At 56.0% G+C, this 27597-nt stretch overlaps 1 protein-coding gene across 1 annotated transcript in view; it reads left to right on the top strand.

The window, feature by feature from the left end:
- Positions 1-27352, top strand: part of PLXNA4 (plexin A4) — a 421883-nt gene extending 394531 nt beyond the window's left edge. The window contains exons 26-32 of the mRNA XM_035021130.1: positions 5344-5447; positions 5987-6086; positions 7224-7414; positions 8311-8480; positions 12189-12401; positions 19333-19483; positions 20329-27352. Coding sequence (XP_034877021.1) covers positions 5344-5447; positions 5987-6086; positions 7224-7414; positions 8311-8480; positions 12189-12401; positions 19333-19483; positions 20329-20424 — 1025 coding nt within the window. The 3' untranslated portion in view covers positions 20425-27352. The remainder of the gene's footprint in view (positions 1-5343; positions 5448-5986; positions 6087-7223; positions 7415-8310; positions 8481-12188; positions 12402-19332; positions 19484-20328) is intronic.
- Positions 27353-27597: the final 245 nt, after the last annotated feature.

Genomic DNA, 27597 nt, shown 5'->3' with positions numbered 1-27597 from the left:
ACACCGCAAGGGCCAGAGCTGGTGCAGGTTCGTGCTCCAGGGAGGGGAGGCCTCTCGGCATAGCACCTGCTGGGAGGTAGGGGACCCTCCAGGAGACAGGCCAAGGATGTGCTTGGGGCCCGGGCCTCCTTCCAGGGCTGTCCTGCAGATGAAGCCCCCCCTCCTCTATGCCCCGGCTTCCAGCTAATCCCTCAGCCACCTTCTCAAAACTTGGGGGACATGTTATGGTGCTCCCATCCCCTCTTCCCAGAGAATTTCCAAGCACTGTGTGGTCTACCTCCTGAACACCCCTACATCTACACCCCAGTCCCCTCTGCCTTGGCCAAGGGCAGCCATCCCTACCTCCATGTCCCTCAAGAGCTCCCCCTTCTCAACCACCCCATCGCCCTGGCCTGCAGCTCACCCCCGATGCCTTAGCCTGGCTTGCCAGAGCTTTCTTAACCCACTCCTGACTTGCACATGCCTCTCCGGCCTCTCCTTTCATGGGGCCCCCTGAAGCATCACGTAAGTGGCCCCTTTGGACCAGAGCGCCCGCCCCGCTTGCCCCTCAGCCCTCAGCCCCACAGCCATCCCTGCCCCACTCCCCAGACGCTGCTCACTCTCCCCTCTACCCAGCCCCAATCCTGGGCCCGTGATTTGTCACGCTCCCTCCCAGCCCTCCACCCAGGGAGCCCTTCAGGAACCAGGGCTTTGGTTTTATTAGGTGCCATGCGCTACCCGCCCAGGGCCTGGTGCGCCGTCAGTGCTGGGCAGATGGTGTTGGAATGAGTGTGTAATGGGGCTCTGAGATTTTCTGGATCTGGAATTTCCACACGGTGGCCGCAGGAGATGCCTCTTCCCATATGTCCTGGTCCAGAGTGCGCCTTGTCTCAGGATTCTCTGGGGCCGTCGTCTCTGAGCTCAGCGTCCCCCATCATTGGTGCCTGGAGGTAGTTTCCAGTCTCTCTCTGTGCCCCAGGGGCAGGCAAAGCTGTCTGGAGGCTGGGCATTCACCTGGAGGACGCTGGCCTTGGCCTGGCTGTCTCCTCACCCCTCAGCTGTTCTAACGGGGTCACCTCATACATACATAGCAAGGTGGGGACACAAAAGATATTTTTAGTGCTGTTTTTATAGGCAAGACAGAAGGAGCCTGTCTGGTGAAGGGTGCTGAACTTGGGATTGGGAGGCTGGGTTCTATTGATTTTCGTTACTGTCATTAAAACTAAGCCTATGTTGAATATGCAACAGTACACGGAGCACAAAATGAGATACGCCCTTGCTTGGGGGGGCCTCCTGGCCTGACCGAACAGCCACACAGACCGCCAAGCGCGCCAGGCCGCTGTCCTTCAGATCTGAAGGTGACCTTCAACCAGTCCAGCCTGCTCTTGGGTTCCTCACTGCCGGGCAGGGATGAGATTGCCAGAACCAGCGATGCTGTGTTAAGGATGGACGGCTCCCGAGACAGGGAGAAGTCAGACGCTTTGGCCCTCGACCTTGTCCCTTCCTGGCCCTGGCATGACTCAGCAGAGCTCCCGGGCTCAGGCTCATGGCAAGACAAGGTCACAAAGCAGAGCAAGAGCACCCCGGAGAGCTGAGCCCATGTCCACTATTTTGGTTTTCTTGAGACATGCCATGATGAGTCTGGGGAGAACAGAGCCCATGGCTGGTCTGGATGAGGGGTTTCAGGAAAGGAAGGAAAGTGTAACTCAGAAGTGGAAGTGTGTTCAGGCCAACAGGTCAAACTGAGGGCCCTGGCAGAGAAGAGGGAGTTTCGGGGATAAGTCTCCATGTTAGCCCAGTCCAATTATCAGGTGCCAGGGAATCCCATGCCTTCCTGCTGCACTCTGCACGCCCCCCTCCATCCTGGCTCATCTCAGCAAGTGCCCCATGGCCTTGCTTCTTTCCTGCAGGCCCCAGGGATGGGGCTGCCAACAGCTGGCCCCCACCTCTCTGGCTTTCCATCCGTCAGGACTGAGAATGTCACTTGTTTACCTTTCTCATATTTCAGGGCAAGCCAGTGTTTCTGTGGCAATAAGGGTAATAGGCTCAAGAGCTCTTAAAGCAGGGCCAAGGGTTCTCCTCCTTGACTCCAGCTCATTATCCTCATCTTGGTACCTGGGGGAATACTCCTAACTTTGGGGGATAATAGCTAAAAGACCATAGTTGCTACCCGCACCCCCCCACCGCCTGCTGGAACCCCACCAGAGGTCTCTTCTCATGGCCCCTGAAAAGGTGAGCACACATTGGCATCAGCGAAGAGCATGTTTCCTGCCTGCCCCGAAGCACCCTGCTGCCCACTGCAGAGCTCACTGCACATCAGTCCGCACCAACAGTGCAACTCGATTTATGGAAAGGAAACTCCTGGGACCCGACGGACACTGCCGGCGGCCTTCTTGGGCTCCTAGAGCTGAAAGCAGGCAGCTGAGGGGAAGCAGGGACCCGCTAGGGCTCAGGGCTCCAGGCCTGCCACCTCACACCCTCACCCACATCCCGACACGTGGCTGGCACACAGACAGTGCCCCGAGCCGTGTCCATGTCCGGGGAACACCTAGAGCGTGGGAGTTCCTCTGTCACTGTCTCCAGATGACCTTGTCCAGTGTCCTGCCCAGAGAGGGAGCCCAGTAAGTGCCCCGGGGAAGAGAACTCAGCTGGTTATCAGAAGGAGCAGTGGCCTGGCGGTACGGACCTCTGCATCTGTCTTCCCAACCTGTTTCTTTCATTTCCTGGTCATGAAATTAGAAGGATGAGTGATGATAATTTAAGACAACCTTCCTTCTGGCACTGGCTGTGCCTGGTTGTGTGTCTGAGGAGTTCAGAACAACCTTTGACCTGGGTTGCTAACAGGATAGTTCACTGTTTACCTCCACCTGCAACTCTGTGCCTGCCCACTGTGAACACCAACATACAGGCAGAAAATTCTCTTATACTGCCTGGAAAATAGGCCACCATCACTCACTCACTCATTCTCCTTCGTTCCTTCCTTCCCTCCTTCACTTATTCATTATTCCTTTAATAAATACTCAGGTACTTACTATGTCCCTGGTGCTGGACCAGCCCTGCAGTAGGCATCTAGCAGCATCAAATTTTTGTACTCTCAAGGACAAGCCATCATTCCTTGACTGCCCTGGGGGAAGCATGGCCATACTCTGCCCTACTTTTTTCAGTTGGGGCCAGAGAAACAGACTGATTTTCACTTGCTTACATAATTATCGGACATGACTCAGAACGAAGGCTGCTGAGGACAGCCACACAGGCTGCGCACTGCACAATTTCAGGGGAGTTGTGCAACAGGGCAGCCTTACATCGGGGTCCAGAATCAGTCACCGCTGTCACTGCTCAGTCCACCCGGCGATGTGGCTTGTTCAGGTCCCACTGAGTTGTGCTACAACTCCCAACAGCAAGCGGACCAGGGCGGCTGCTAAACCAGAAAGCTGGTCCCCAACCAGTCCTGACAAGCCCACAGCCACTTCAGTGGAGGAGACTTCCTTCTCCCTCGGGCCCAGCCCGTGGACATAACACCCAGAGCTCTTCCCTGCTTCTCCTCCAGCCCCCATGTGGGGAGTGCAGAGCATGGCCTGCTGTGCACCCACGCTGTCTGTACCACCCCCACCACGCAGCCCTTGACTTAACGGCCCTGGTGCTTCACCGGCAAGCGGGGGAGACCCAAGAGGCTTCATCTTCTAGGGCCTGCTGTGGGACCGGGCTAAAGCGCGCCGCTGCCCTATTCCTTGGCTCCAGGCTGGCCTCCAGGAGTCGGACTTATCGCGTATCAGCTGACAGATGTGCCACGACTTTGGCCCCGCCACTCACAAAGCCCTGCATCCCTACATACCTACAGAAAATGAAAAACAAAAGCAAAAGACCCAACAAACCCAACCCTGCCGCCTCTGTGCCGCCCTTAGTGTCCTACCCGACCTGCCCCCGGGCCCTAAGCAGCGCGATCGACTTCAGCCGTGCCGTCCCCGGGACTGAATGACCGGCAGTCCCCATGCACCTAGTGAGGCCCCTTTGCTGCCGTGAACACGCGTGGTATCCGTGTGTTTTCGTTCCTGGGACGGCCCGGCACCGCGGGAAGCTTCGGACCAGAAAGCAGGCAAGCGCGGGAATGGAGCAGGGACTGGGGAGTTGCGAGCATTTCTGCTGCTGTTCAGGGCAAGCAGCTCCCTTCCTGGGCCTGGTCCCCATCAGTAGCACTTGGACCTGCCACGGGCACAAGGCAGGGAGGCTTCGGGGCCCTCCGTGCTGCAGAGGTGGCCGGTGGCGGGCCCACAGCTCAGCCATAGGAACCGTACACGGCGGGGCGAGGCGAGGATGTCGGCTGACTCGGGCCAGCACCCCACTGCGCTCTGTGAATCCCGGGGCTCCCGCACAGCTCAGAAGCAGCGATGTCTGCGCCGATTGCCTGGAGGCCGGGTTCGGGGCTTTCTGGCTGCAACACATGGGAATGCGTTTGAATTTAAAAGGCTGTTTTTCTTTTCTGGTGTGCGCATGTGAACATATGTGCGTGTGTGGGTGTGCACGTGCACGTGCACTGGAGCGCGGGTGTGTGCCTGGCGTGCACCTGGGGCTCCATGTGCGTGTATCTGAAGACCGGAGTGTGCGCGTCTTCATCTCCATGTAATTTGTACCACGGGGGGTGACGGCAATGTGGTCGATGAGGAACAGTCTCCTGTGTCCCCACGTGGGATCCAGCAGAGAGCCTGTGCATCGTGGGCGTCTGGGCCCTTGAGGAGAACGTACGGCTAGAAGTACATACCTGTAGCATGAAATTAGGTGTTGGATAGATCAGCAAGATGCCGCTATCCACATCAGCTCCGTGGGGATGGGCTGATCCTGGGCATGAGAACGGGTTTTGCTGACCTCTGCACACATGTTCACTCAGCCTCCCTGCCAAGGGTGACCGACCTGCCGGCTTTTGGGTGCAGGACGCGCCCCTGGAACTGGACCAGGGTGCACCCAGACTGAGCCTGCAGGCTTGGTCTCATCAGCTCCACGACCTTGCAGTCAAGCCCACGAGCCTGTGGTGGTGATGCTGCTACTTTGGCCTGCCCTATCCATTCAGCCAGTACTCACTAAGCATCTACTCACCAATGTGGCCACTCACGGGGACAGGTGGGCAGGGGAGGACAGGTGATGTTATCCCGCTTTTGTCCCATAGTTAGTTGGGATGAGGGCCAGAGCAGGAATTCAGGACCCCTCTGCACTGAGAGCCTCTCTCTGCTCCTCAGGGAGCATCTGCCTGCACCTGTCTGTCCATGGATGCACGCTCCAGATGGTACCGTGTAGCCGCCCACCCTGGGGCCCTCGGGATCCCTGCAAGAGGGGCCCAAGGGCCTCTCTGAGATGCAACTGCTCTCCCTGCAGAGTGGCGACAAGGAAGCGGGGCGAGGATGATCCTGCAGGATGAAGACATCACCACCAAAATTGAGAATGACTGGAAGAGACTGAACACCCTGGCCCATTACCAGGTGGGGTGACTGCGCAGGAGGGGTGGGGCTCACTAACCCGCAGTTCCCTCCAAGCCTCGGGCCTTGAATAACAGGCTCCCCCAGAGGCTGGACACCAAGCTGTACATCCCCCTGTCCACCAGCACTTCTGATCCCTTAGTGACCCAGGGAAACTTGATGTCCCCCAGCCAGGAGACCCTAACCTTTTTGGAGATAGGATCCCAACATGCGTGCTTCCAGCAGGGTGTGGACGAGTCCCCAAGAAAAGGCCCTTTCTTGGATGATCCCTGGGGTGTGAGGCCGGGTGCCCTGCCAGGGAAGCATGGGGAAGGAGGGTGCTGGTGAGAAGCTCTTGCCAGAGCTGCTCCAGGAGGGAGCCTCAGCGTAGGCTACTACTCAGTGTTCAGGTCTGTCTTGTTTCGTCAAAGCCAAGCCGACAGCCTCCAAAGTCCCCCGGTCCTCTGTGATTGCCCCTGAGGTCCAAGTGAATTCTGATTGTCCTTATTTCCTGAGGTGGCAGAGTTTCTGTGCCCAGGCTCTTAGAAGCCTTTTCCCTGCAGGTGCCAGATGGTTCTGTGGTGGCTTTAGTGTCCAAGCAGGTGACAGCCTACAATGCAGTGAACAACTCCACAGTCTCCAGGACCTCAGCGAGTAAATATGGTGAGTTCTCCGAATCATCCCGGGGAGGAGAGGACGCCCGAGCTTGTCCATGGTGAGGTCACAACGGCAGCACCGCTGAAAGGCATGGGAGCCCTGGACAGGAGGCAGGCAGGCTGACCGTCGCTGCGGAGGGCCTGAGCGGGGAGGAGTCTCCCCATTCTGGAACTCGGGTGCAGGAACAGGACCTTCACCCTTGAAAATAAGAAGAAAATCTAACCTTCATGAGCACCTTACAGTCTACACGACGCTTTCACTTTTGTGATATTCATTATCGCACGTCATGTTCATAACAATCAGTGAATTAAATAATTATTATTTCCCCCTATTATGCAGATTAGCAAATTATAACTCAGATGCACAGAAGCTAAGAGACGTGTAAAGGTCACACTTCGGAGGCCGTTGAGGGAAGGTGCAGACCCAGGTCTCTGGCTCTGCAGTGGGTGGGGGAGAAAGTGCTGGAAGCCGGCTCGGAGCCCCCAGTGAAGCCCCATTCTGCCTCCACCTGTGAGCTCTGGGGCCAGCTGCCTGACTGCTCTAAGACCTGGTCTTCCCAGCCAAACAGGGAATGAAAAGGTTATTTCACAGGCTCAGGGTAAAAATAAGTAGAAGAAAACACAGCGGAGCCTGCACACAGTAGGACCTTCATCTTTTCTGCACCACACCCATTCTGCCACACCCCACATGTCAGCAAGCAGGTGGGAAGGACTGACCCTGGCCAGATGGAGGATGCAGGGAAGCAGGTGACGGGGGGATTACTCAGCTGGTCAACAGTCACGAAGGGAGCAGGCTGCCTGCTCCTCCGTTCCTCCTTAGCTGGCCACACAGAACACATCCTGAGACGTCACCTCAGATATCTTACAAGGAACAGTTTAACAAGGGACAGGCTTCTATTTTTAGAAATCGAATAATTAAGGGCTGGAGAGATGCAAGTACAGGAGGGCGAGGAATCTCTGTGGCTGAAGCAGCCTTGGAGAGCTTCCTGGAGGTGGCGGGCAAAGCATCCCAGTTCCAGGGAATGGTTGCTTGCAAGGCACCAGCACATGGCAGGAAGGATCAGACAGCACTGGCCATTGCTGGAAGGGGGGCAGCAGGGGGGAACATAACGGCCTCACGCGCGCGGGGTCATTGCATTGGCAGAAAATATGATCCGGTACACGGGCAGCCCCGACAGCCTCCGCTCACGCACACCCATGATCACCCCCGACCTGGAGAGCGGAGTCAAGATGTGGCATCTGGTCAAGAACCACGAGCACGGGGACCAGAAGGAGGGCGACCGGGGGAGCAAGATGGTGTCTGAGATCTATCTGACACGTCTCCTGGCCACGAAGGTAGGGGACTTCACACAGGGCTCAGGGCACGTGTGGGGCCTGGGAAGGAACCCCGTCACGTCACCAACATCTCAGAGACGGCAGGTAGCTAGCGTTTGTGCCAGGACCCCTCTGCTATGCACTCGGCCCCAGGACTCGGCCCCCGCGCAGAACCGCAGAATCCCCCTCAACCCTGCAGATGACTGGAACTGCCACCAGTGCCCCAGGCAGACCCCACCCGTGCCCCACTGTTGGCATGCAGTCTGAAGCTTGGTTTCCATCCTTCTCTGCACCCGTTCCCACATATAGGGACACTGGTCACATCTGTTCATGCCCTTCTGCCAGAGAATGACTCCTCGTGGGTGTCATACACCTTCCCCAGGGAGGGACACGGGGGCTCCATCGGTGACCTTCCAGGCACTATTCCAGTCCTGCTTCTGGGAACACTGTGTGCCTGCCGTTAGCCTTTCAGTCGTGAGGCTGGCCTGCGCCCTGCTCTCGGCAGAGCCAAGCGAGGAAGTGTTCACTGGCCGGGGTGAAGAATGCCCCAACAGAACCAGCAGATTGCGTTTGTCTGCTCTGACCGACTGAGTTGTTCCTGAGCATTTGTGAAAGGGGCGAAAATAACACCACCAAAGGGCGTTACACCCACCCGTGTTATTGGCAGACGAAGGCTTCCTTGGGTCCAGTCATCAGCATTCTGTCTATTTTGCACCAGCAGGGGGGATTTAAAGCAGTTGGAGACAGATGAAGCCCGGGGGGGATGTGATGCGAGCACTCACCGGGTTTCACCCCGGTGGGCCAGGCTGCACGCCATCCTCCCGTCCCCTCTCCTGGGCCGCCAGGCAGATCTTAAAACCCGGCCTCAGAGCTCCCTGGGCAGGGCTGTGTCTGAACAGGCGCCCCTCCGCCCGCAGGGCACCCTGCAGAAGTTTGTGGACGACCTCTTCGAGACCATCTTCAGCACGGCACACCGGGGCTCCGCCCTGCCCCTGGCCATCAAGTACATGTTCGACTTCCTGGACGAGCAGGCGGACAAGCACGGCATTCACGACCCCCACGTCCGCCACACCTGGAAGAGCAACTGGTGAGTGTGGCCGGGGCCCCCCTGCCCCCGCAGGCAGGCCCTCGGAGCTGGAGCGGGCCCCCGGCCTCCGCACCCTCTCCCATCCCCGTGCTCGCCTCCGCTCTCACTTCTCGGACGCTGAGCGTGCAGACGCCATCGGGCCGGCCCCTGGCCTCAGTGGGCGACAGACAGGCAGGGAGCTGGTGGGACAGGGAGGCCAGTGCGATGGGAGAAGATGCACGTGGGCAGCCGATCCTAGAAGGCAGCACCTAACAGTGACTCTCGAGCACAGTTTTGACCTAAGTCATCTAGGTGAACAAAAGGTATTTCTGTTCTATTCGAAAAGCAATGGTCTTCCTTCTCTTCCCCCAAACTCCTCTTCCAAACTCCCTTTGGGGAAAAGACCTTCTCAAATCTGCTTCGTCTGTCTTTGAGACCACAAGACGGCAGGATTCTGTCCTGACATTCTAGGTGTCTCCACTGTGGTCCCTCTCTCCGGTACCACATATGCCCCTTTCCCTTGGCGTGTGTATGCTCTGGGTTTCCATCTGCAACTGCAAAGTCACACAGCAGCATTCGGCACTTGGTGTGGAACCTTGCACAAAGCCGTGGCTCCATATGGATGACGGTACAGGGCCAAGGTGGTCTCTACTTGAGGGCTCTCCCTTGGGCAAGGCCGGCTTATATTTAGTCCCATCCTTTCCAGACTCACCTCCCTGTAGCTTTTAAACAGCCCCGTCCCAGGTTGTTCTTCCCCAGAATATTCTTCCAAGGCAGCACAAACCTGCTGCCCAGCAGCTGCCGACTGCTGGGACGGGCACTAGGGGTGCAGCCAGCCATCCCGACAGCCAGCTGCAGCCCCAGACCGAACACAGATGACAGAAGTCAGAAGTGGCACTAAAACCTCATCTCATGTCATCTGCTTTGGCTTCTCCTCTCTTTCACCTGAGGACTAGTGCTATCTCTGCCGAAATTGGAAAAGCCGGCAGAACAGAAGTTTGGAGCGTTGCACTAAAGAGTTGGGTTTACTCCCACATGAACTTCGGGTGAGAGATGATCTTCCACTGTGGAGTTCCTGCAACCTTTTTGAAATAAGACTCTTAGAATCTGGATTCCTCATTTAGTGCGAGAGCACCGGGTGGAGCCTCTTCCCTGTGGGAGGCCTGCCAGGCCTGGCGTGTCCCCGTGCCCGCCTCTGGCTCAGATTGCTCTGAGCTCTGCCCGTCCTCTGAGCACGACTCTCCGGAGCTGTTCCGAGGGCCACGTCCCTGGCCTACCCAATCTGCTTCTCCCTGGCAGCAAGCCTCCCTTAATGACCACCTCATCTGAATGTCAGCCGCTTTCATGACACAAGACATGATCTGCCCGGCCTGGCTCTTGGTCCTGGCTGGGGAGAGGGGTCTTTCCAAAACACCCCTACCTGCCCTCCTAGCCCATTACAAGCAGACCCCAAGTTAGAGATGGTGTCTAAACCATTAGCTTTCAGCCCATACCTCCTGCAGGAGGAGGGCCACCTCCAAGGATGATGCCATGATGCCCTTGGCGTGCGGCCGGCCTTCCCTTCACACCAGCTCTCCCCAGTACCCTGCTGTCCTCACCAGGAACTCCAGGCCAGTACCAGAGTCAGCAGCGGCTCCGGGTCTTGCTCCAAAGGACACACGCCCCCTGACCCTGCTCGCTGCCCAGGCAAGAAGCAGTTCGCCTGGGGATTGTGAGATCTGCGTGCTGACTTAGAGTTCCTTGTCCCTGAGAGAAAAAAGATGACTTCTGTTTTCCTGGCCAAAGTTGTAACTCACCTTGTCCCCCCCCCACCCCCCTTCCTCGACAATCCCCCTACCTTTTCTCTTTGAAATAAACCTCCTGCTCATTTAGCCTGAGTGGCTGCAATCAACCAGAGATTAGTGCCACCACTAATGTTAATAATATGCTAATATTTCATTAGGCAGGAGCCTCCGTGTGATGCCCTGGCGTCCCTGTTTGATTGGCCGGTCAGCACAGCTGACTGACGCAGGGGGAGTGTTGGGAGGAACAACGACGAGGCAGATAGGGACAGCGGCGTCCCTCTTCTGGGTGGCCCTTCCAGAAACAGGAAGGTGCGGACGGGTGTGGGGCTCCTTGATCCAGAGCTCTGATCCTAGCTGTCGTGGTCTCCCGGGCACCTACAAGGACCCTGACCTTCACAGCGTGTCGCAATTTTTCTGTGCCATCCCTTTATTTCCTATTCCCTGTTTCCCAGGATGCGACGAGCGCCACTGAACAGGGTCAGTGCTGCCGGCCCGAGCCCCGCACCGCACTCTTTGCGGGAAGGGAACACTTGTTGATTGACTGGCAGTCTTGAATAGGGGGTCTTTCTGTATCTTAGCATTTGTCATATGAGGTACTGGCTGCTGGAAGATACGACAGAGAGGAATAGCGTGCTCGCCTTACTGAAGCAAGTAGTTCCAAGAGTTTAAGCTCCAAGAGGCAAGCCAAACACATAGGAGCACTGTAACTACTCGCAGCCGTGAGGACAGCAACCCAAACACTAAAACTCAGGGCAAAGGGCAGGAGGTGAGCAGACAGGGGCAGAGGGAGGGAGAGAGGCCATCCCTGGCTTGGTGCCGCCCCGCTTCCTATTCTGCATCCCAGTGGGCTGGATGGAAGCCACGGGATGGGAGAGCCAGCCGAGCGTGGCCGAAGGCAGCAGGTGGGCGCTTTCTCCCGACGCCCCAGGACCCTTTCTGGCAACACAGACAGTGACTTGCAGTTATCAGACCAGACCACACTGCACGGTTTTCCCCTCTTTGTCTTGGTCTAGCTGATTCCTCTCCCACTGCCTCCAGGCTTCCTCCAGCTAAGGAACACCTGTGCATCTTTAAAACTCAGACCATCAAGTGCCTTTCCATCTGTGCAGACTTTCTGGACGCTTCTGAGTAGACTGGACGACACCTCCCTGTGCCCCACATCAGACCCCGTATGTCCCTGGGTTCTAGCACTGACAGTTCTCAGAGCACATACTCGATGGCTTGTCTGACACCCCCCACGAACCCACCAGAATGCAGGCTTCTTGAGGGCAGAGGATGTGTCTTATTCACACCGTATCCCCAGGTGCTAGCTAGCTCCTGGTATGCAGTAGGTGCTAAGTGCAAGAAGGAGGGAGGGGAAGGAGGGAACACGAGGGAGCAGCTGAAGGCTGTGAACGTGGGTTTCTAGCATGCCAGCTCACAGAGGAGAAATCAGTTAGCTACACTTAAAGTGCTCAGCCCGAGGGCCTTCACCGTGTAGGATCAAGCTGATGCTCCCAGGCAGGCAGGCAGGCAGGATGTGCCTTCTTCCAAGTCATACAGTGGATGGCAGAGAATAAGACACAAAGCCTATATTCCAGGTTATGCTTTAAAGTTTGCCAACTGGAGATGCCTTGTATCCAGCACAGGGGGCGGACAGTGGAACAGAGTCAGAAACTCTGTCCTGGCTACCTCTGAGTCCCAAGCCCTGGGCTACCAGGGAGGGTTGTAGGCCCGCAGTGCAGGCCGGGCACCAAGCCCTCTCCAGGGCCCATCAACATTTTAGCTGTGGGTGGATTATCCAGCCTGGCTGATCCTCGGTTTCCTGGCAGGTAAGTTAGTGGCAGGGGCTTTGCTTAAGAACAGTTGGTTCCCAACCTTTTCTCTTTTTCCAGAGAACTCTCCAGGCTACGCCACAGCCTCCTGCCCTGTGTTCTCTGACCGTCTGCCTCTTCCCTCCACACAGCCTGCCCCTGCGGTTTTGGGTCAACATGATCAAGAACCCCCAGTTTGTGTTTGACATCCATAAGAACAGCATCACGGACGCCTGCCTGTCCGTGGTGGCCCAGACCTTCATGGACTCCTGCTCCACATCAGAGCACCGGCTGGGCAAGGACTCCCCCTCCAACAAGCTGCTCTACGCCAAGGACATCCCCAGCTACAAGAACTGGGTAGAAAGGTGAGTGCTGGGCCTGGGAGCCAAGGCAGGGCCCCTTACTGCAGCAAGCCACTGGCCCTGATTAAGGGTCCCATCCCCTCCAAAATGGGCCGTGCTTACAGACGGGTCGTTCACAAAGCCCGGTCCTGCGATTGCAATGCCCACACCCCCGTGAGCCCAGTGGTACTGTCAGCTGAAACAAGACCCCTGGCTGGAGGTCCCACTGGGCTCTGCTTCCCTGCACGGAGGGCCCCAGATCTTTCCATGCCTGAAATGCCTCCAGGCCCAGGAAGGAAATACAGCCCCTGCTCCAATCCCCACCAAAACAAAACAAACAGACCTTCGAGGGACTGAATAACATCTTGCACAGAAAGTCTGGAGCCCCCTGCCTATCTGCCCCTGTCCATCGGCAAGTCCCCCCACGTCCGGCAGGGATGTCGCTGTCACTCTGACGCTTCCCTCTGCCCCAGTCCCTGAGCTCCCCAAGACGAGCTCTTGATGCCCTGGGTGTGCCCCGCAGTGCCTTCTCAGCCACCATAGCCCTATAGACCTAGTCCTCAGCCCCATAGACCTACAGACCTATAGACCTAGTCATTGTCTCACACAGCGTCCCGTGACTGGAGGGCCACCCGTAAGCTGGGGAGCCCATCTTCATGCAAAGCTAACTCCTGGTGAAGAACATCAGTGGTTTGTCCGGGCCAATCAGCACCACATACCAAGCACCTGAGCTAGGCAATCAGCCAAAGCTTTATTTATTTATTCATGCCAGTAGCCCTGGGATGTAAGAGGACAGGATTATAACCTCATTTTCTGCCCATGAAAGTGAAGAAATATACATTCAGAATGGCTAAGTAATCAGCCCAAGATGACTTCAGTGGCCAAGAGGAGAGTTGATCCCCAAACTCAGCTGACTCCCACATCACTTCTCTACTATTAGGGCAACCTATATGGTGCCTCTGTGTGAATTGAGGAAAGTGCCCTTTCCTACTGGAGGAACCCCAGGCCAGGGTGCATGGTTTGTTGAGTGATGGACTGGTTGTCCAGCCAAGCACCTTTGTGCAGTGAACAACCTGCACAACTCCACATGGCAGTCCTGATTTTACCATGTAGCTTTAAAACAGGAAACCTGGATGGAAGCTCAGATTTGGTGCCTTTTTTAAGAGTAAAAGATGCCAAAAATTGTTCTTGACTGAGTAACTGGAGACAAACTCAACAGGATCATTTCACCTGTGGCAAAGAGACAGTCTCTGTGTTCATACTTGAAAATTGCCTGCCCTTGTAAAGAGGGAATAACTAAGAGGCCGTGGAGTCCTGGCCATCTCAGTAACATGGTTCTGCTCAAAGGGATTGCATTTTGTTCTTCCTCTCCCCTTTGTTCTTTGAGATCTTCCCCACCCCTCCCTGCTGATGCGTGAGGTGGGCATCGATGTCGGCCAACAGAGAGCTCTCTTGTCCTTGTACCGGATTATGTCTGAGTCACGACGAGAGGCTCTCACCTCCCTCCACGTAGATGGTGGCTCATTCTTCTGACAATAGAGCTGCCAGAAACAAGCCCTCCTGTGTGGTCTTCAGCAAAGAGAGGGAGGAAAGAGGCAGCAGCTGGGCTAGGTGATCCGGGCACTGGTGCGGCGTCGCTGAGCTGGAACCTCAGGCAGGGAGCAAGGAAGCGGGGGCGTGCGGGGCTGGGGGCACTGCCGAGACATCTGCAGAGAGGACACTCCCCAGAACACAGTTCACGAGGCAGGGGCGAGAGTGATGCATGCGCGGGGCTAATGGCCTTCCTGCTGCTTGGTGCTAACTGAAATCTGTGCCACACAGCTGCCACGGGTCATGAGGAAGCCTGGTCCGTTGGGTTATTTTTAGGAGTGGCTCGATGGTTTCCATTTCTTTTCCCGCCAGTTTCTTAGCAACCACTGCCACTCTCGGGAGAGTCATCTTTCGCTAGCTTGAGATCCCACCCAAACCCTTTCTCCCCTCATTCTGGGACGAGGTACAGAGGCGGAGGGATTAGGAGACGGTGTGAACAGGTCTGGAGATCAAGTCTGGAGTGCCTCTCCACTTGGTGATGGATGGATCGATTCCACGTCACTGCCCGAGGAGCCTGGCCTCCGAGCTTGTCTGCTGGCTGGAAGGTGAAGCCTAGACGCACAGAACTCGCTCGTGGTCCACAGGGAGCCCCGTCTCCCACCTCGGCCTACCAAGGGCACTGGCAGCCTGCAGTCTAGAAGAATGACGGTAGAAGCCAACGTCTTATGGCCAGGGCTCACCCACTTGTGATGTCACTGCCTGAGCCTGCAGACAGCCCACCTAGGACTCAGGCTCAGTGACTCACTGCGGTAGACGGCACCCTACACACATCTGGGGAGGGCCGTCTGTCCCATCACAGCTAAGAAAGAGGGTTTACCCTGGCTGGTCCCCTCTGTAGAGCAGGTGGGAAGCATGTGGATTCTGGAGGCTTCACCAACTCTCTTGGTTGAACAGCCTAGATCATTCTGGCACACCTATGCTGGCTTGTAGCTCCTAGAACTTCTTCATCTACCCATCCTCCCCCAACCCCGTCCTCCCATTTTGTCTTCCCATCCCATTCCTGCCTCCAAATACCTTGCAATGCTAATAATGGTCAGTGGCCCCGCTGCAGACTCCCAGTCTGCTGCCTCCATCCAAGTATTCGGGTTTTTGCTTATGGCCACATCTAGAGAAAGGGAGAAGGATCTCTTGGTTCCCAGGAGCAATCAACCACTACACTCATAGAGCAGAACTCACTGGTGTCACCATGAAGAGTGTGACCTGAACAGTCATAGTTTCTATTTCATTAGCAAGAGCAGTAAAATGATGTTAGGTGGTGATTTCCTCTCATTTTAAACTGGAAGAGCCTCAAGGTTATTCCTGTGGCAGCATTAGCCTCTCACACCTGCTCTCAAGTGCAGGGGCATTCCAGGTAGGAATGAGTGGAGTGGCACCACCGTTGACCTGCTCAGAACTGGACTGGGGTGCGCCACACATTTGAGTATCATCTATCACGTGTGTCACAGCATGAAAAAGGTTAAGAATTTTAAATATTTAAAAATGCCCCCTAAGGAAGCCATCCATTCAAAACATAAAATTGTGACAGCTCACCCTGGGAGCAATAGTGGAGGTGAAGTATAGACATTTTATTAACTTATTCATCAATCCATGGGTCAAACATTTATGGTCTCCATCAGGAGTGTATGGGACCCTCGGCATATATTACACTTGATCCCTCCCTCGTGGCTCTTGTTGTCAAGGAAGACACACGGAGGGGCACTCAACAAGCCCCATGAGCTGTAATAGTGAGGCTCCAGGAGTGACAGCCTGATTCCGCTGGGCCTGGAGAGGTCAGGGAATGGTCCTCAGAGGAAGAGACTTTTGTGCAGGGCCTTGCAAGCCACGTGTCTGTACATCAGAACATCAGGCTCTAAGCGTTTTTCATGTCTATGCCTTCATCCTTGAGGTGTTTGAAGGGATGACAAAACTTTGTTCTTCTAAGAGTTCAGGGCACTGGAGACCACTTTGGGGATCACTGGAGCCATGGTAATGCAGAGCTGAGACACCCGCCATCACACACTGGGCCCATCCCCCAGAAGCCCATAAATGTAGACTGCTACAGACTGGTCGACAGCAGAAATTCAGCATTCTGGGGCCCTGCCTTTACAGCAGCTCCCCAAGGACCCACACGGGTACTGGCATCCCATCTGGTAGCAGCGAACTCGACAAAGAAGGCTAGGGAGGGCCAGTGGTGGGACCCAGCCCTCCTCAGCAGGCGTGGCCTTGGCCAGCCTGCCAGACCCTGGCCAGTTAGAGCGGGGGGACTTGGGGGACTTTCAGAGCACCAGTCCCTTCTGAAGGGGCTCACCTGCAGGCAGAAATCCCACGGGAGGAAGTTCAAGTTCAGGAGCCCGGGCTGACCTTTCCCTTCCTCACTGCACAGCCCGCTGATAAGAACACTTGTTTGAGGTTCATTAATGGGGCATAATTGCATTCTTCACAATCAATAAGCCTTCTCCATGGTGGAGCCCAGCGCAAAGGCCGGCCCAGCGGGAGCGGAGAAGGAAGCAATTACCCACAGAGCCAGGGAACCCAGGGCAAGGTCATTATCAGGCTCAAGGGGTGCTGGCAAACCTGGGGGGTGGTGGGGCACAGCCCTGGAGGGGAGCGAGGAGAGGTCAAGGCAGGCTCAGCATGCCCCGTCGGGTGGATGGGCCAGCCAGCAGCGTGCAGGGCTGGGGTCAAGAACCAGGCAGAGTGTCCGCCAGACCCCAAGCCCCACACTCATCCAGAAAATTGAGCTGCCCGTGGCGACTCAGCTCAGCTATTCCGAACTTGCCGAAGATGAGGACGTGTGGTTGATCCATTCATGGGCTAGTGTGTGGCCACAGACGTGCACAGGTCCAATCCAGCAGCCTCGGCCAGAGGCAACCCGGCTGCTGCCTGTGGACGTGACCTCACTGTTAGAATAAAGCAAAGCAAGTCCAGGTGGGCCACCACCCGTTTCTTCAGATGGAAAGGGTGGAAGCCCTGCCCTCTCCCCACTCCACTCCCAACCCCTTCCTCCCTCCCTTTCTCACACAGACACACTTTCTAGATATTCTCTTTGGAGAAATAGCCCGGGTGACTGGCCCACACCGAGGCAAGCCATGTTGAAGGGACAGAGGGGTGGGCACCTGCTATTTCTATGGAGACAGTGGTCCCTAACCTGGGCTCTCGTGCACCTCAGGGACCATAAAGGCTGCGGTAGGAGCCCGGGTGCTACATGCAAAAAGCCTGACAGGCCATCCAGGTACTCGTGAGAGGCTTCATGAGCAGGTGACGGAAATGGCAGGAGTCTTTGTGTCTGATGACAGTCAGGTCCTGTCGGTGAGGACCTGGTCAGGTGACAGAGTGACCATCCACAGATGACAGAGCGTCACTGTTGGGAGGAAGCTGTGGACTCAGGCGTGTTGGCTGAGTGCCTGGTTGCTGGCTGTGGAGAAGCCAGGGAGGTCGGCGGTTCACGCTTTTCCCCAACGTGACCTGACCCCCCAGCCCGACGAGCACATTCAGCTCGGGAGGCGTGGACTCCGTGAGGGGACGGTGGCACACGTGTCCTTGGGAGGGGCGGGGTTGGGAGCCACCACTGAAGCCCTGGGTCTCCACTGGAAAATGGAACACTGACATTTATCGCCTTCCAGAAATAGTGCCAATGAATCGAGTCTCTCGCTGGACCGTTCACACCTGGAATGTCATTAAATCGCCCAGGCCCCTGAGGACCCTGAGGGTGCCGACGGGTGGGCTGCAGGCCGGGAAGAGAGCGGGCCCTTGGGACGGAGCGAAGGAGCCACAGTGCAACAGGACAGGGAACGGAGGGCCCTGAACGTGAGGAGGGCGGGGGGCCAGAGGAGGTTGTGAAGGATGAAGTCCAGGTGAGGCTGAGGGCAGGACGGCCTCATCGGACGCCCCAGGCTCCTCTGAGAAAGGCCATTTCATTAAGCTCTCGTCCCCGGGCCCAGACCTCCTGCCAAAATGCAATCAGCTCAACAAAGCAGTTGGCGAGTGTGTCTGTGTGGGGCCGGGTTTCTGAGGTGGAGGAGGCGCCCTCCGACCGGCCCCTTCCCTTGCCAGAGTGCACAGATTTCATCCCCTTCCCTCTGCCACCCTCGGAAGGTTTCTAGAATGAACGACAGGTCTGCAGTCACAGCAAGACCGTGGCTTGGGGCAGGGCAGCCATTACAGGCCTCGGCAGCCCAGAAATGCTCTGGCAGCAAATTGAACTGTCATTCCATGGCAGGCCCTTGAGCGTGATGGCTAGAGTAACACACGAGTGTCCCCTCTGTCGGCCTGTCACCCGACTCCTGGTCAGGGATGGGGGAGAGGCGGAAGACAGCACAGGACTTATGCATTCATGGTGGGTGCCCCGAGGGATGTGGGCTGGGAATGACACAGGGCCCAGGAGTGAGACTGTCCCAGAGCCTCTGAGGACGCCCCCTCCAGTCGCCTGCTCAAGCCCTGAGTTCTGGGAGCTCCCGGGGCCTGTCATTGGCACCTGTGCTTACACAGGTGAGCCAGACCCTCTCCTAAAACTTTGTGCCCTGGATGCATCACTCGCCTCAGCCTAGTCCCTGTCCCCGGCGACCGTCCCACCACCCTCCTCCGTTCCAGGTTCTCAGGCTTGCTTTCCCCAGCTCTGAAGCCCTAAGCATTCGGCGCAGGCTGAGCTAGGATGCTCCCCAATGCCCTGATGTCTCCCTGCTTTTGTGGGTTCCTGGCCCCCTTCCATGGCCCACAGTCAGCAAGCGGCTGGGGGGCGGCGGGGCTGTCTCGGGGACACTGGGGTCCTTCCAGTCCTCATTTGGAAACTGCACAACTCCCCTCTGGTGGAGGAGCTGGGGTTTGCTGCAGAAAATGTCAAATTGCAGAAATTAAAAATGTAAATGTTGGCATCTAATTAACCAGTTGACAGCGGTGCACCACAGCAAGTGACAGTGACAGATTGCCTTCTGCCAGCCTCTCTCCCCAAGCTGCCCCCAGCCCCGCCCTCCTCCCGGGTCACCCCCAGAGAGGGGAGGGCATTGATGCAGAGCAACTGCTTGGAAGGGCCTCCGGGCCCTGCGGGGGGCAGCCCTTGCGTCTGTGGGAGGAGGTGTCAGAAGGACACAGAGACAGACTGGACACTCTTCGGTGGCTGGGAGCAAGCCCCAAGCAGGAGACAGCTCCCCGTTCACCCTCTGACCATGTCTGGGCCACGTCCCTTCCGTCTGTGCCCCTGCATCCAGAGCTGCAGAGGGCTCTCCCGGGCCAGCCCCAGAAGCGCAGGTGGGAGAGAGCCCACCATGGTCCCCAGGGGGCCGTGCACCGGCATCCACTGGCCCCAGACATCGTGCTGGGAGTTTCCATCTCTCCTCTACTCCGTGTGCACGGCTCCAGCTCCTTTCTTCCCCGCTCCCTTCCCCGGCAGGTATTATGCAGACATCGGGAAGATGCCAGCCATCAGCGACCAGGACATGAACGCGTACCTGGCTGAGCAGTCCCGGATGCACATGAATGAGTTCAACGCCATGAGCGCGCTCTCGGAGATCTTCTCCTACGTGGGCAAGTACAGCGAGGAGGTGAGCCTGCTCGGCACCTGCTGGGAAGGATGGAGCGGAGATGGAAAACTCTGCCTGTAGCATGCACCAGGCATGAACCCCAGACAGCCCCCCACCCCTGCTGGGGAAACGCTCTGCCACCTTGGACTTGGGGGCTGTGCGCACAGACTGGGACTGTGCCCTCTCCACTGGAGCGGCCCAGGGACACAGGGACCGGGAGTTCCCCCGTTTTACAGCTGAGGCAGTGAGGGTTCAGAGAGGTGACATGTTTTGCCCCAGATCACCTCGCTAGAAACTGGTAGGTCTGTTATTCAGTCCCACATCGCCTGAGTCTGCGTCAAATTCTAACACTTTCTCCCTCACGTCCTCACTGTCATTGTCCTCCCCCAACCATCTGATCTCAGACAGGGCTTTGGCAGACACGATCATTTGGTGCTGATGACTGGGAAAGCATGAGAATGAACTCTGGGAGGGATATTTGTCTGTTAACACACAAGTGAAGCCAAGTGACTTTCTAAATGTGGGCTCTGGGGCCTTGGGGAGCTCATGGAGGAAGATATTCCTTTGTAGGAAGGAGGGGTGGGATTTCTTAATATCTGTGAGACCACGTTCCCCAGAGACCCCGGGCGCCACGCTTCACACGGGGGTGGGGCTGTGTTCACCTGCAGGGTGAACGTGGGCAGCGGAGTGCACACAGACACGCTGATGTATGTGCCGACCGCGCGCCCCCGCCCCCCTCCATCCCCGTTAGCCAGGCTGCCTGCGGACCCAGCGACCTCGTGTGCGCCTCTCGCCCTGTGCACGCCCTAAGAACACAGACCTGTATGCACAGACTAGTAACCTCCCTGTTCTCGGCCCTTCAACAGATCCTCGGACCTCTGGACCATGACGACCAGTGCGGAAAGCAGAAACTGGCCTACAAACTAGAACAAGTCATAACCCTCATGAGCTTAGACAGCTGAGAACCGTCCTTCCAGGGCCCCTGGGGGGAGGGACACACCAAGCCGTGCCTCAGTCTAGATTATCATCTTTACCAAGTGCAAGTTCCGACTGGCGTCAGCAGCATCCCCTGAGCAGCGCTGTCTCTCTCTCCGCCTCTTTCTGTCTCTCCCTCCTCCCTGCGTCCCTTCTCTCTCTGTGGCTCTGCCAACACGATGGAACCAGGCCACCGCCCCTCAGTTAGTCCAGGATGGCCAGGCTCACGCGGGGACCCGGCCAGAAGATATCAGCGGGGCTCTCTTTCCCGGCTGGCCGCAGGCTGACCACATCGGATGGAGGAGGAGCCCCGGAGAGAGGACACCCCCATGCCGCTACTCCACCTTCCACACCAGGCCGAGCCTTGGTCTAGGGAAGAGGCAATGAGCTCAGTATTATCTTCACCGGGAAGACACCACCTGGCTCTCTTCCTTCCCCCGTGTCCACCTCCAGGGGGTTCGCCAGGGCGTGGGCCCGTTACAGCTCTGAGAAGAAAGGCCACAGCTCCTGCGCATGGAGGACTGGGGGTTGGGAGGGGCAACGAGTTGGGAGGTGACTTCGAGCCGCCTCTCACCTGTTGGGTTGGCCTCCAGAGGCCACCTTGTCCCCTTGCGGTCTTCTCGGAGCCCTTCCAAGTGCTCCTAGGGACCTGCCGGCCTCGTCCCCTCCCCTGCCTATGGAAAGCCAGACAGGAGAATCAGCAGTTACACGCCACCGCGGAGACCCTCCTAACCTTCGAGTCTGGCTCAGAGCAGCAGAAACGTCACGTGGAGGGGGAGAAAGGGAAAGAGAGTCACACCCACCCTGGAAGCAGAATTTGTTGTTTTCCATTCACCCCCGCACGCAAATGAAGCACGTCACGGGCCTCATCCATTGCCAGATCGTCGATGCTGTCTAGGGAAAGCACCTGCAGCCTCCTTGGTCGGCGCTCATCAAGGGTCAATGTAAAATGCAGAGTACATCCAGGAGATTCTACCTCCAGCCACCTTTCTTGGCTCCGTCCCCACCACCCTTCCTGAGAACTCTATAGAAGGCTGGGGCAGAGAGCTGAGCCCCTGTCCCCCTGCAGAGCCTGGTGCCATTGCTATGCAGATGACTTTGTCCAGACCTCCTTGGCAAGGGCTCCTTCACCATCCGCTGTCTCTTTAGTCCCTGCCCTTCCTCACCTCCTCCCCAGTCATCACAGAGAGAACCACGCTCAAGCACAGCCTCACGGGAGACAAACCCAAATGCCAGGCACACCTAGCCACCAGCTCGCCACATCCGGGAGGGACCAAGGACTCAAGCTGAAGGACCTGGCCAACAACGACAGAAGAGACATACAACGGACCTCGGCCCTGGCATCTGTTTCTCCGTCTGTCCTTCCATCTCTGCCCATTTCAGCCCGTCAGGCAAATGTACGCTCAGACATGGGTGAGCAGGGGCTGTGGTAAGAGACGGTCTAATGGAGGGTCATGGAAACCTGAATCTTGAAGGGCCCTTAGTTGCCATCTGGCCCAGTTTCCCACCCTAAGCCAGATTCTCTCCTAGCAGCCCTGGTGGCTAATTGCACACCACTCTGGGGGACAAGGAGAAGCATCATGTAAGGTGTGGCTGAGAGTGAGGGTTCCAGTCTTGCCTTCACTCCCTGAACGTCAGATGTCCATCCCTGTCATCCACTCAAAGTGAGCCCCAATGGGAAAGGGGAAGGAACCACTCCATTTCCAGCAAAGTCCATGGAGCACCCTGTACTTTTAAGAACTCTGGCCCCTTTGGATAGGGGGGTGTGTGTGTGTGTGCACCCCAGGAGCAGGCAGAGAGCTCAAAAGGATTTCTGGTCCTGTGGAGGGGACCCTGAAGTGATTCCCTTACGCCACCCTTGCTCATTCATTCTGTAGCTTGAGGACATTTCAACACTAGCTTTCGGCGCTGAGTGCTGGGGGTGGAGAAGGAGAGTCACCTGTCGGCAGGAAACCAGGCTGCTCAGCGCCCACGGGAGGCCGGGACTTGACTGGAGGCTGGGTGGAGGTGACCCACAGCAGGGCAGCATGTGACATCAAGGAGAGGACAGATGGGGACAAAACACCAGTAGCCTAACCACGGAAAGAGGAGAATGGGGAAAAGACGCCCATTGAGGGGGAAACATAACCAAAGGTTTTGGCAAATGAAGTGCCAGGTGAAGAAGCTTGGGCTTTCTACCCTTGACCCTTTAATTTCCTCCCGAGAAGCCACAGGCCCTGGCCAGAGAGGAAGCACGAGGGGGGGCGGGCGGAGGAGGCACTGCAGCCGCCAAGATGTATTTGCACACGTGAGGGGGTGGGGAGGAGAGAGACACAAACATATTTAACACAGATTCACTGAGTGGAAGCTGAGTGTGTGTGTGAGCGCATGTGTGAGCGAGTGTGTTTGGTTTTTTAAGTTTTGCACAGAGAGAAAAAATGAACAGGCAGAAAAGAAGACTGTTATGGTTCTGCTGAAGCTTTTATTTTTTACCGGATTATTATTATTATTGTTATTGTTCCTTTGTCGGTACAGAACTTCCCCCCCCCACCCCGCCCCTGCCCCGTTTTGTCGTAAGAGAAACTTCTCAGACACCTCAGAGAAACCTCAATGTCAGGAAGAAAGAGGAGAGGACAGTCTCCTGGTTCTCCTTTCTCCTGGTTCAGAAGGGGGTTGGGGCAGATTTTACTTTAATTGCTGGGAGGGGGGTCGCTGCTGGTGTTTTGTTTGCCGAAATCTCTGCGGCCTGCTTGGGCTCGAGAAACAGGACACAATCACCCAGAGCTGCAACCCATCTTGCCCCACAAAAATTCTCTTTCCTTTCTCCATTCGTTTTCCATTTTTTTCCATTTGGATTCGTGGTGCATGTGTGATTCAAAGTAAAGACAAGGCAGCATTTTCAAAAAGCTGTCCTTGGCTCCCCACGTTCTTTCCAAAACTCCCCTTGGGGTCCACGATCTCCTACTGACAGGCCAGAGACCCCGAAAGCTGCCCCGGGAGTGCGGGCACGGGGGCCAGCACACAGCAGAGAAGGGAGCTGGGCAAACTGGTCCTGTGGAAGGGAGGTCCCCTCAAGGCCTCCCTCCCCCGTGGCAGTGACTTTGCAGGATCATAACTCTGTTTAAGGTGGAATCTTTATCTAACTGCTTGAGTCCCGGACAGAGAGGAAGAGAGAAAAGGCCCATCTCCTCTCACCTCCCCCTTCAACCGCCTCCTGCACCCTCCAGCCCTTGAGACCATCAGGGTCAAAATGGCGCCAGTAGATCACACAGAATAACTGACCTAGGTTAGATGGGGATTTTGAATGTAGGAGAGAGATGGGCTGAAGCTGGGGTGGTGGGAGGCAGGGAGCTTTATGGGGTCCTGAATTTAAAAGGACCGATGGATAGAAGCTGAGACAGATGGCTGCAGGCAGGTCATTGCTCTCGGGGGGCACAAGTCTCCCCACATGTGGGCTTTGCCATTCTTTGTCCTTCCACGTAAGTAGAGACCCCGACATTTCTTGGTTAACAGTAAATAGTACCACTAAGTGAAGTTGGCTACTGTGTCAGTTAATCCCTCAGGAAAATACTTTTTCTTGCCTTCTTTCAATGTGGTTTTAATTTGGGGGCAGAGGACTGCCTGAGCGTCCACAGGCCAAGGTAGGGTCGCATCCCACAGCAACATGAACACCCGGAGTCAGCCCGAGAGCCTCCGTCTTGTGAGCCCGTGGGCCGAGGAGTCAGGCCCGAGGTGCTTGAGCAGGGCTGTGGTCCGAGAGAGAAGTCCTTTTCGATAATCCCAGAGTGAAGCAGACTATCCAGGACTGTGCCAGGCAGAAGCGGGAGTCGCTGATCGGTAAGGTCGCTGACCTGGTCCACTCGGGCCCGGGTCTCACCCCCCAGCCCGAGGCTAATGTGGAGGTACTGCCCCAGCACTCCCTCTCCCCCCACCCGAGGTCCTTGTGCTCGTGTTCCCCTTGCATGTCTGGCTTCTGAGAGTGTCCCTCCCCCGCAGAGGCGAATGTGCCCCCTCGTCCCCCTCGCCCACAGCTGCACGCGGAGCCGCAGACCTCACAGCCCAGCCCCACCCGGGGCAGCTCTAGGCCCCTGTCACCAGCCCGGCACTGCCTCCCTGAGTGATTGGGGGTCCCCAGTCCCACCTGGGCCCTGGGGATCCCCCATCAGAAGAGCCACAAGCAACGATTTCCCAAAACAACCTCCACTCCGAGAGGCAAGTCCTGCTGATGTTTCCAGCACCCTCAACAGCCATGCACTTTGACCTAACAGGGGAAGCCCTGTTTTCCATCTGTCTCCTTTCTCAGGAATTAGGGGACACTTCCTTTGGCTTCACAGGATGTGAAGTCAAATACTTAACCTAGTGAAGGTTAATTATTCTTAAGAACAAACTTCCCCACCTCTGAGAGAGCAAGGAGGGAGGGGAAGAGGCAGGGAGGTTCTGCAGGCCGGAGGCCCATAGACACCCCTTTCGTGGCCCTTCCAGGAATGGGCCGCCCCAACAAGTGGTCCCAGCATGGGTCTGAAAGGCCTCCGAGAGGCATTTCTAGGCACGAATAACCTCCAGGTACCAGAGTCCCCAGGAGAAGACCCTGCCCCAGGCCGATCCTGGCTCCCCGGCCTTTCCTCTTGCTCCTAGTTCACACCAAGGACCTCCTGTCAGCCCCCCACGCCTCCTGTCAGCATTCAGGACAGGTGACTGAGGGCCCCTGACCCCGCAGCCCATCCCTTTTTCTTTAACCTATATGTGGACTGTTTACTTGGAGTCTGAGGTTATTTTTTGTTTGTATATGTTAAGCGTTGGAGATTAAGGAGGGAGCCCAGGTGTGGGTGTCAAGTCCAAACTGCTGGAAGGAAGAAACAAAACTCTTCACCTGTGACTTGCGAGGGCTGAGGAGAGCCTTGGGGCTGAGGAGGGGGGCTCCCCTGTTGTTAAAAAATGGGTCAGGATATTCCCCAGGTGTGGACATGCCTGGGGAAGCAGCCTCCATGGCTGCTAATATCCTTGGTGCTTCCCGGGCACCTGGGATGGCTAGAGCCTGCGATGCTGGCCCTCTCCTCCCACAGGTGTGGCCAATGAGAGCCCTTACAGAGCGGGGAAGCTGGGGTGCAGCCACAGGTGACACGGAGAGGCAGCTCCAGGGGGAGGCTGGGGAACCATGAGCCTCTGCTCTCACGGTGCTCTGAGAGCCGCAAAGCCCTCCGCTGGAAAACAGAGAAAACATTCCTCCCGTTCACAAAGGAATCTCTATAGTAAAAGTTTCAGACTTTCAAGAGAGACCCCCTTTTTTTTTAAACTACAATTCTTTGCTCCCTGAAAAAAAAAATTTTTTTTAATTAGGGGAAGTTATCCAACTTTATAAAATATACAGGATTTTTTGGTTGTAAAAGTGATACATACTCATTAGAGTCCCAATTAAATTCCGTGAGTAGACTGGTGACTAACCCAGCTAAGCAAAGCTAAACAAAACAAGATCCCTAATAAATGAAAAGAGGTTTCTGTCCTCATTGGCAGAGATAGTGAGGTGGGAGGGGGGCCGTATGCCCTCTGTCTGGTGTGCCCCACTTTCCTTTCTCCTCACCTCTTTTCGCTTTGTCCAATCTTGGCTCTCTGGGCTGCCCCTGGTGTTGCTGAGCCCCCCTGCCATCCCCATCAGCTTCCTTCAAACCGTAGGGATGCCCAGTTCAGGATTGGTCATGGAGGGACCAAGGCCCCTCCCCTGAGAGTGCAAACGCTCATCGCAAATAGACACGTTCTATGCAGCTCATCTACCATTTCTTTTTAACTGGAATTAGAACTTCTTTTGTTAGTATCTTTGATCTTATGACTCAAGCACATTTTGGAAGGGCTCCCTTCCAAGAGTGGAATTCAAAACAGAGGATACAGTTAAAGAGCAGTGCAAAGGACACTTAACCAAGCACGACCGCTTACCAGATAGGACTAGTGGATGAGGTTCAGGCCCATGACCAAGATGCGATACGCGTCTCGTGTGCTCTCCTTCCTCCTCCCTTCCCTGATGTTCTCCCCAGCTGTTGGCTCGTTAAACCTTCTGTTCTTTAAAAAGAAAAGCTAGTTTACCTCAAAGAATCTTGTTTCCATTTGGAAACCAATGACTTTGTGTTTTAGAGTAGATGACCCTCCCCCCGCCATCACTCCCTGCCTGGGTCTGGTGTCCCTGAGGCCTGAGGTCCTTGCTTAGTCATGCGATGGCGATGCTGAACAAGAACAAGACCCCCAGGCCCTGACATGGACAGGAAGGATTGGGTGCAGCTGGCCTCCTCCCCACCCGAGCTGGTAAGGACCAGCCCATCTCTTCCAGCAGGGTCCTGCCCAGTTACCATAGTAACCAGCAACTCCAGGGTACCAGCAACAGAGAACGGCTCAGTGAGCGGAGGCGTAGGTGGAACAGAGTCTGGCCTGGTCTCACAACCCAGAGTCAAGTCCGATGCTGGAGGGAAGAGGAGAAACAGGGAAGGATGAGCGGGTGGCTTGAGGAACAGGCGGAGGCCTTTGAGTCTCGGCGAGAGGCCGTTGAAGGAGGTAGGGCAGGTCTCTCCTGCTCTGGTCACCCCTTTCCAGCCCCACCCCACCTCTGTTTCCATAAAGCTCCCACCTTGAACACTGGCCCTTTGTTAGAACAAAGCAAAACATATCTTTAGACAACAGTGTTATAATGAGCCTCAAAGGTGGATGGAATCTAGTAGAGGAAGAGGGTCTTCTGGTTTTGATTTTTAAAAAAGAGTATCCTAGTAAGATTAAAAAAAAAGATTTAAAAAAATAAAGTTTTTAAAAAGGAAACCTATGCTATTTAAATTGGAGCCCAGTTGTAACTTGGTAAAGGCAAGCTTCTGTACCTTTGTTATAATTAATTGTATACCTGTGTATGTAAATATAAGGCATTCCTATTTTGCAGTTCAGAACAAAAAAAAAAACCTATTTGTAATATAGAATAAAGTTTATTAAAAAATAATAAAAATGCAGTTTGGGATTTGGGTCTTTCTTCGTGTGTCTGGCTAGAAGCGGGGAGAGGGGAAGGTTGGCCGTACGTAGGCCTCCACGGCACACAGATGAGTCAGCTCCTCTCTTCAGCTCCATGGTATCTAAACTCAACCACCAGAGGTACACTCTTTCACTTAGGGCTCTGTCTGCAGACCCTTACCAAGCAGACCTCTCTGGAGGTGATA

The sequence above is a fragment of the Mirounga leonina genome, unplaced genomic scaffold (assembly GCF_011800145.1).
Source record: "Mirounga leonina isolate KUSES-001 unplaced genomic scaffold, KU_Mleo_1.0 Mir_174, whole genome shotgun sequence".
Lineage (NCBI taxonomy): Eukaryota > Metazoa > Chordata > Mammalia > Carnivora > Phocidae > Mirounga > Mirounga leonina.
Note: the sequence above shows the minus strand (reverse complement) of the source record. Positions and strands in the feature narration are given on the sequence as shown.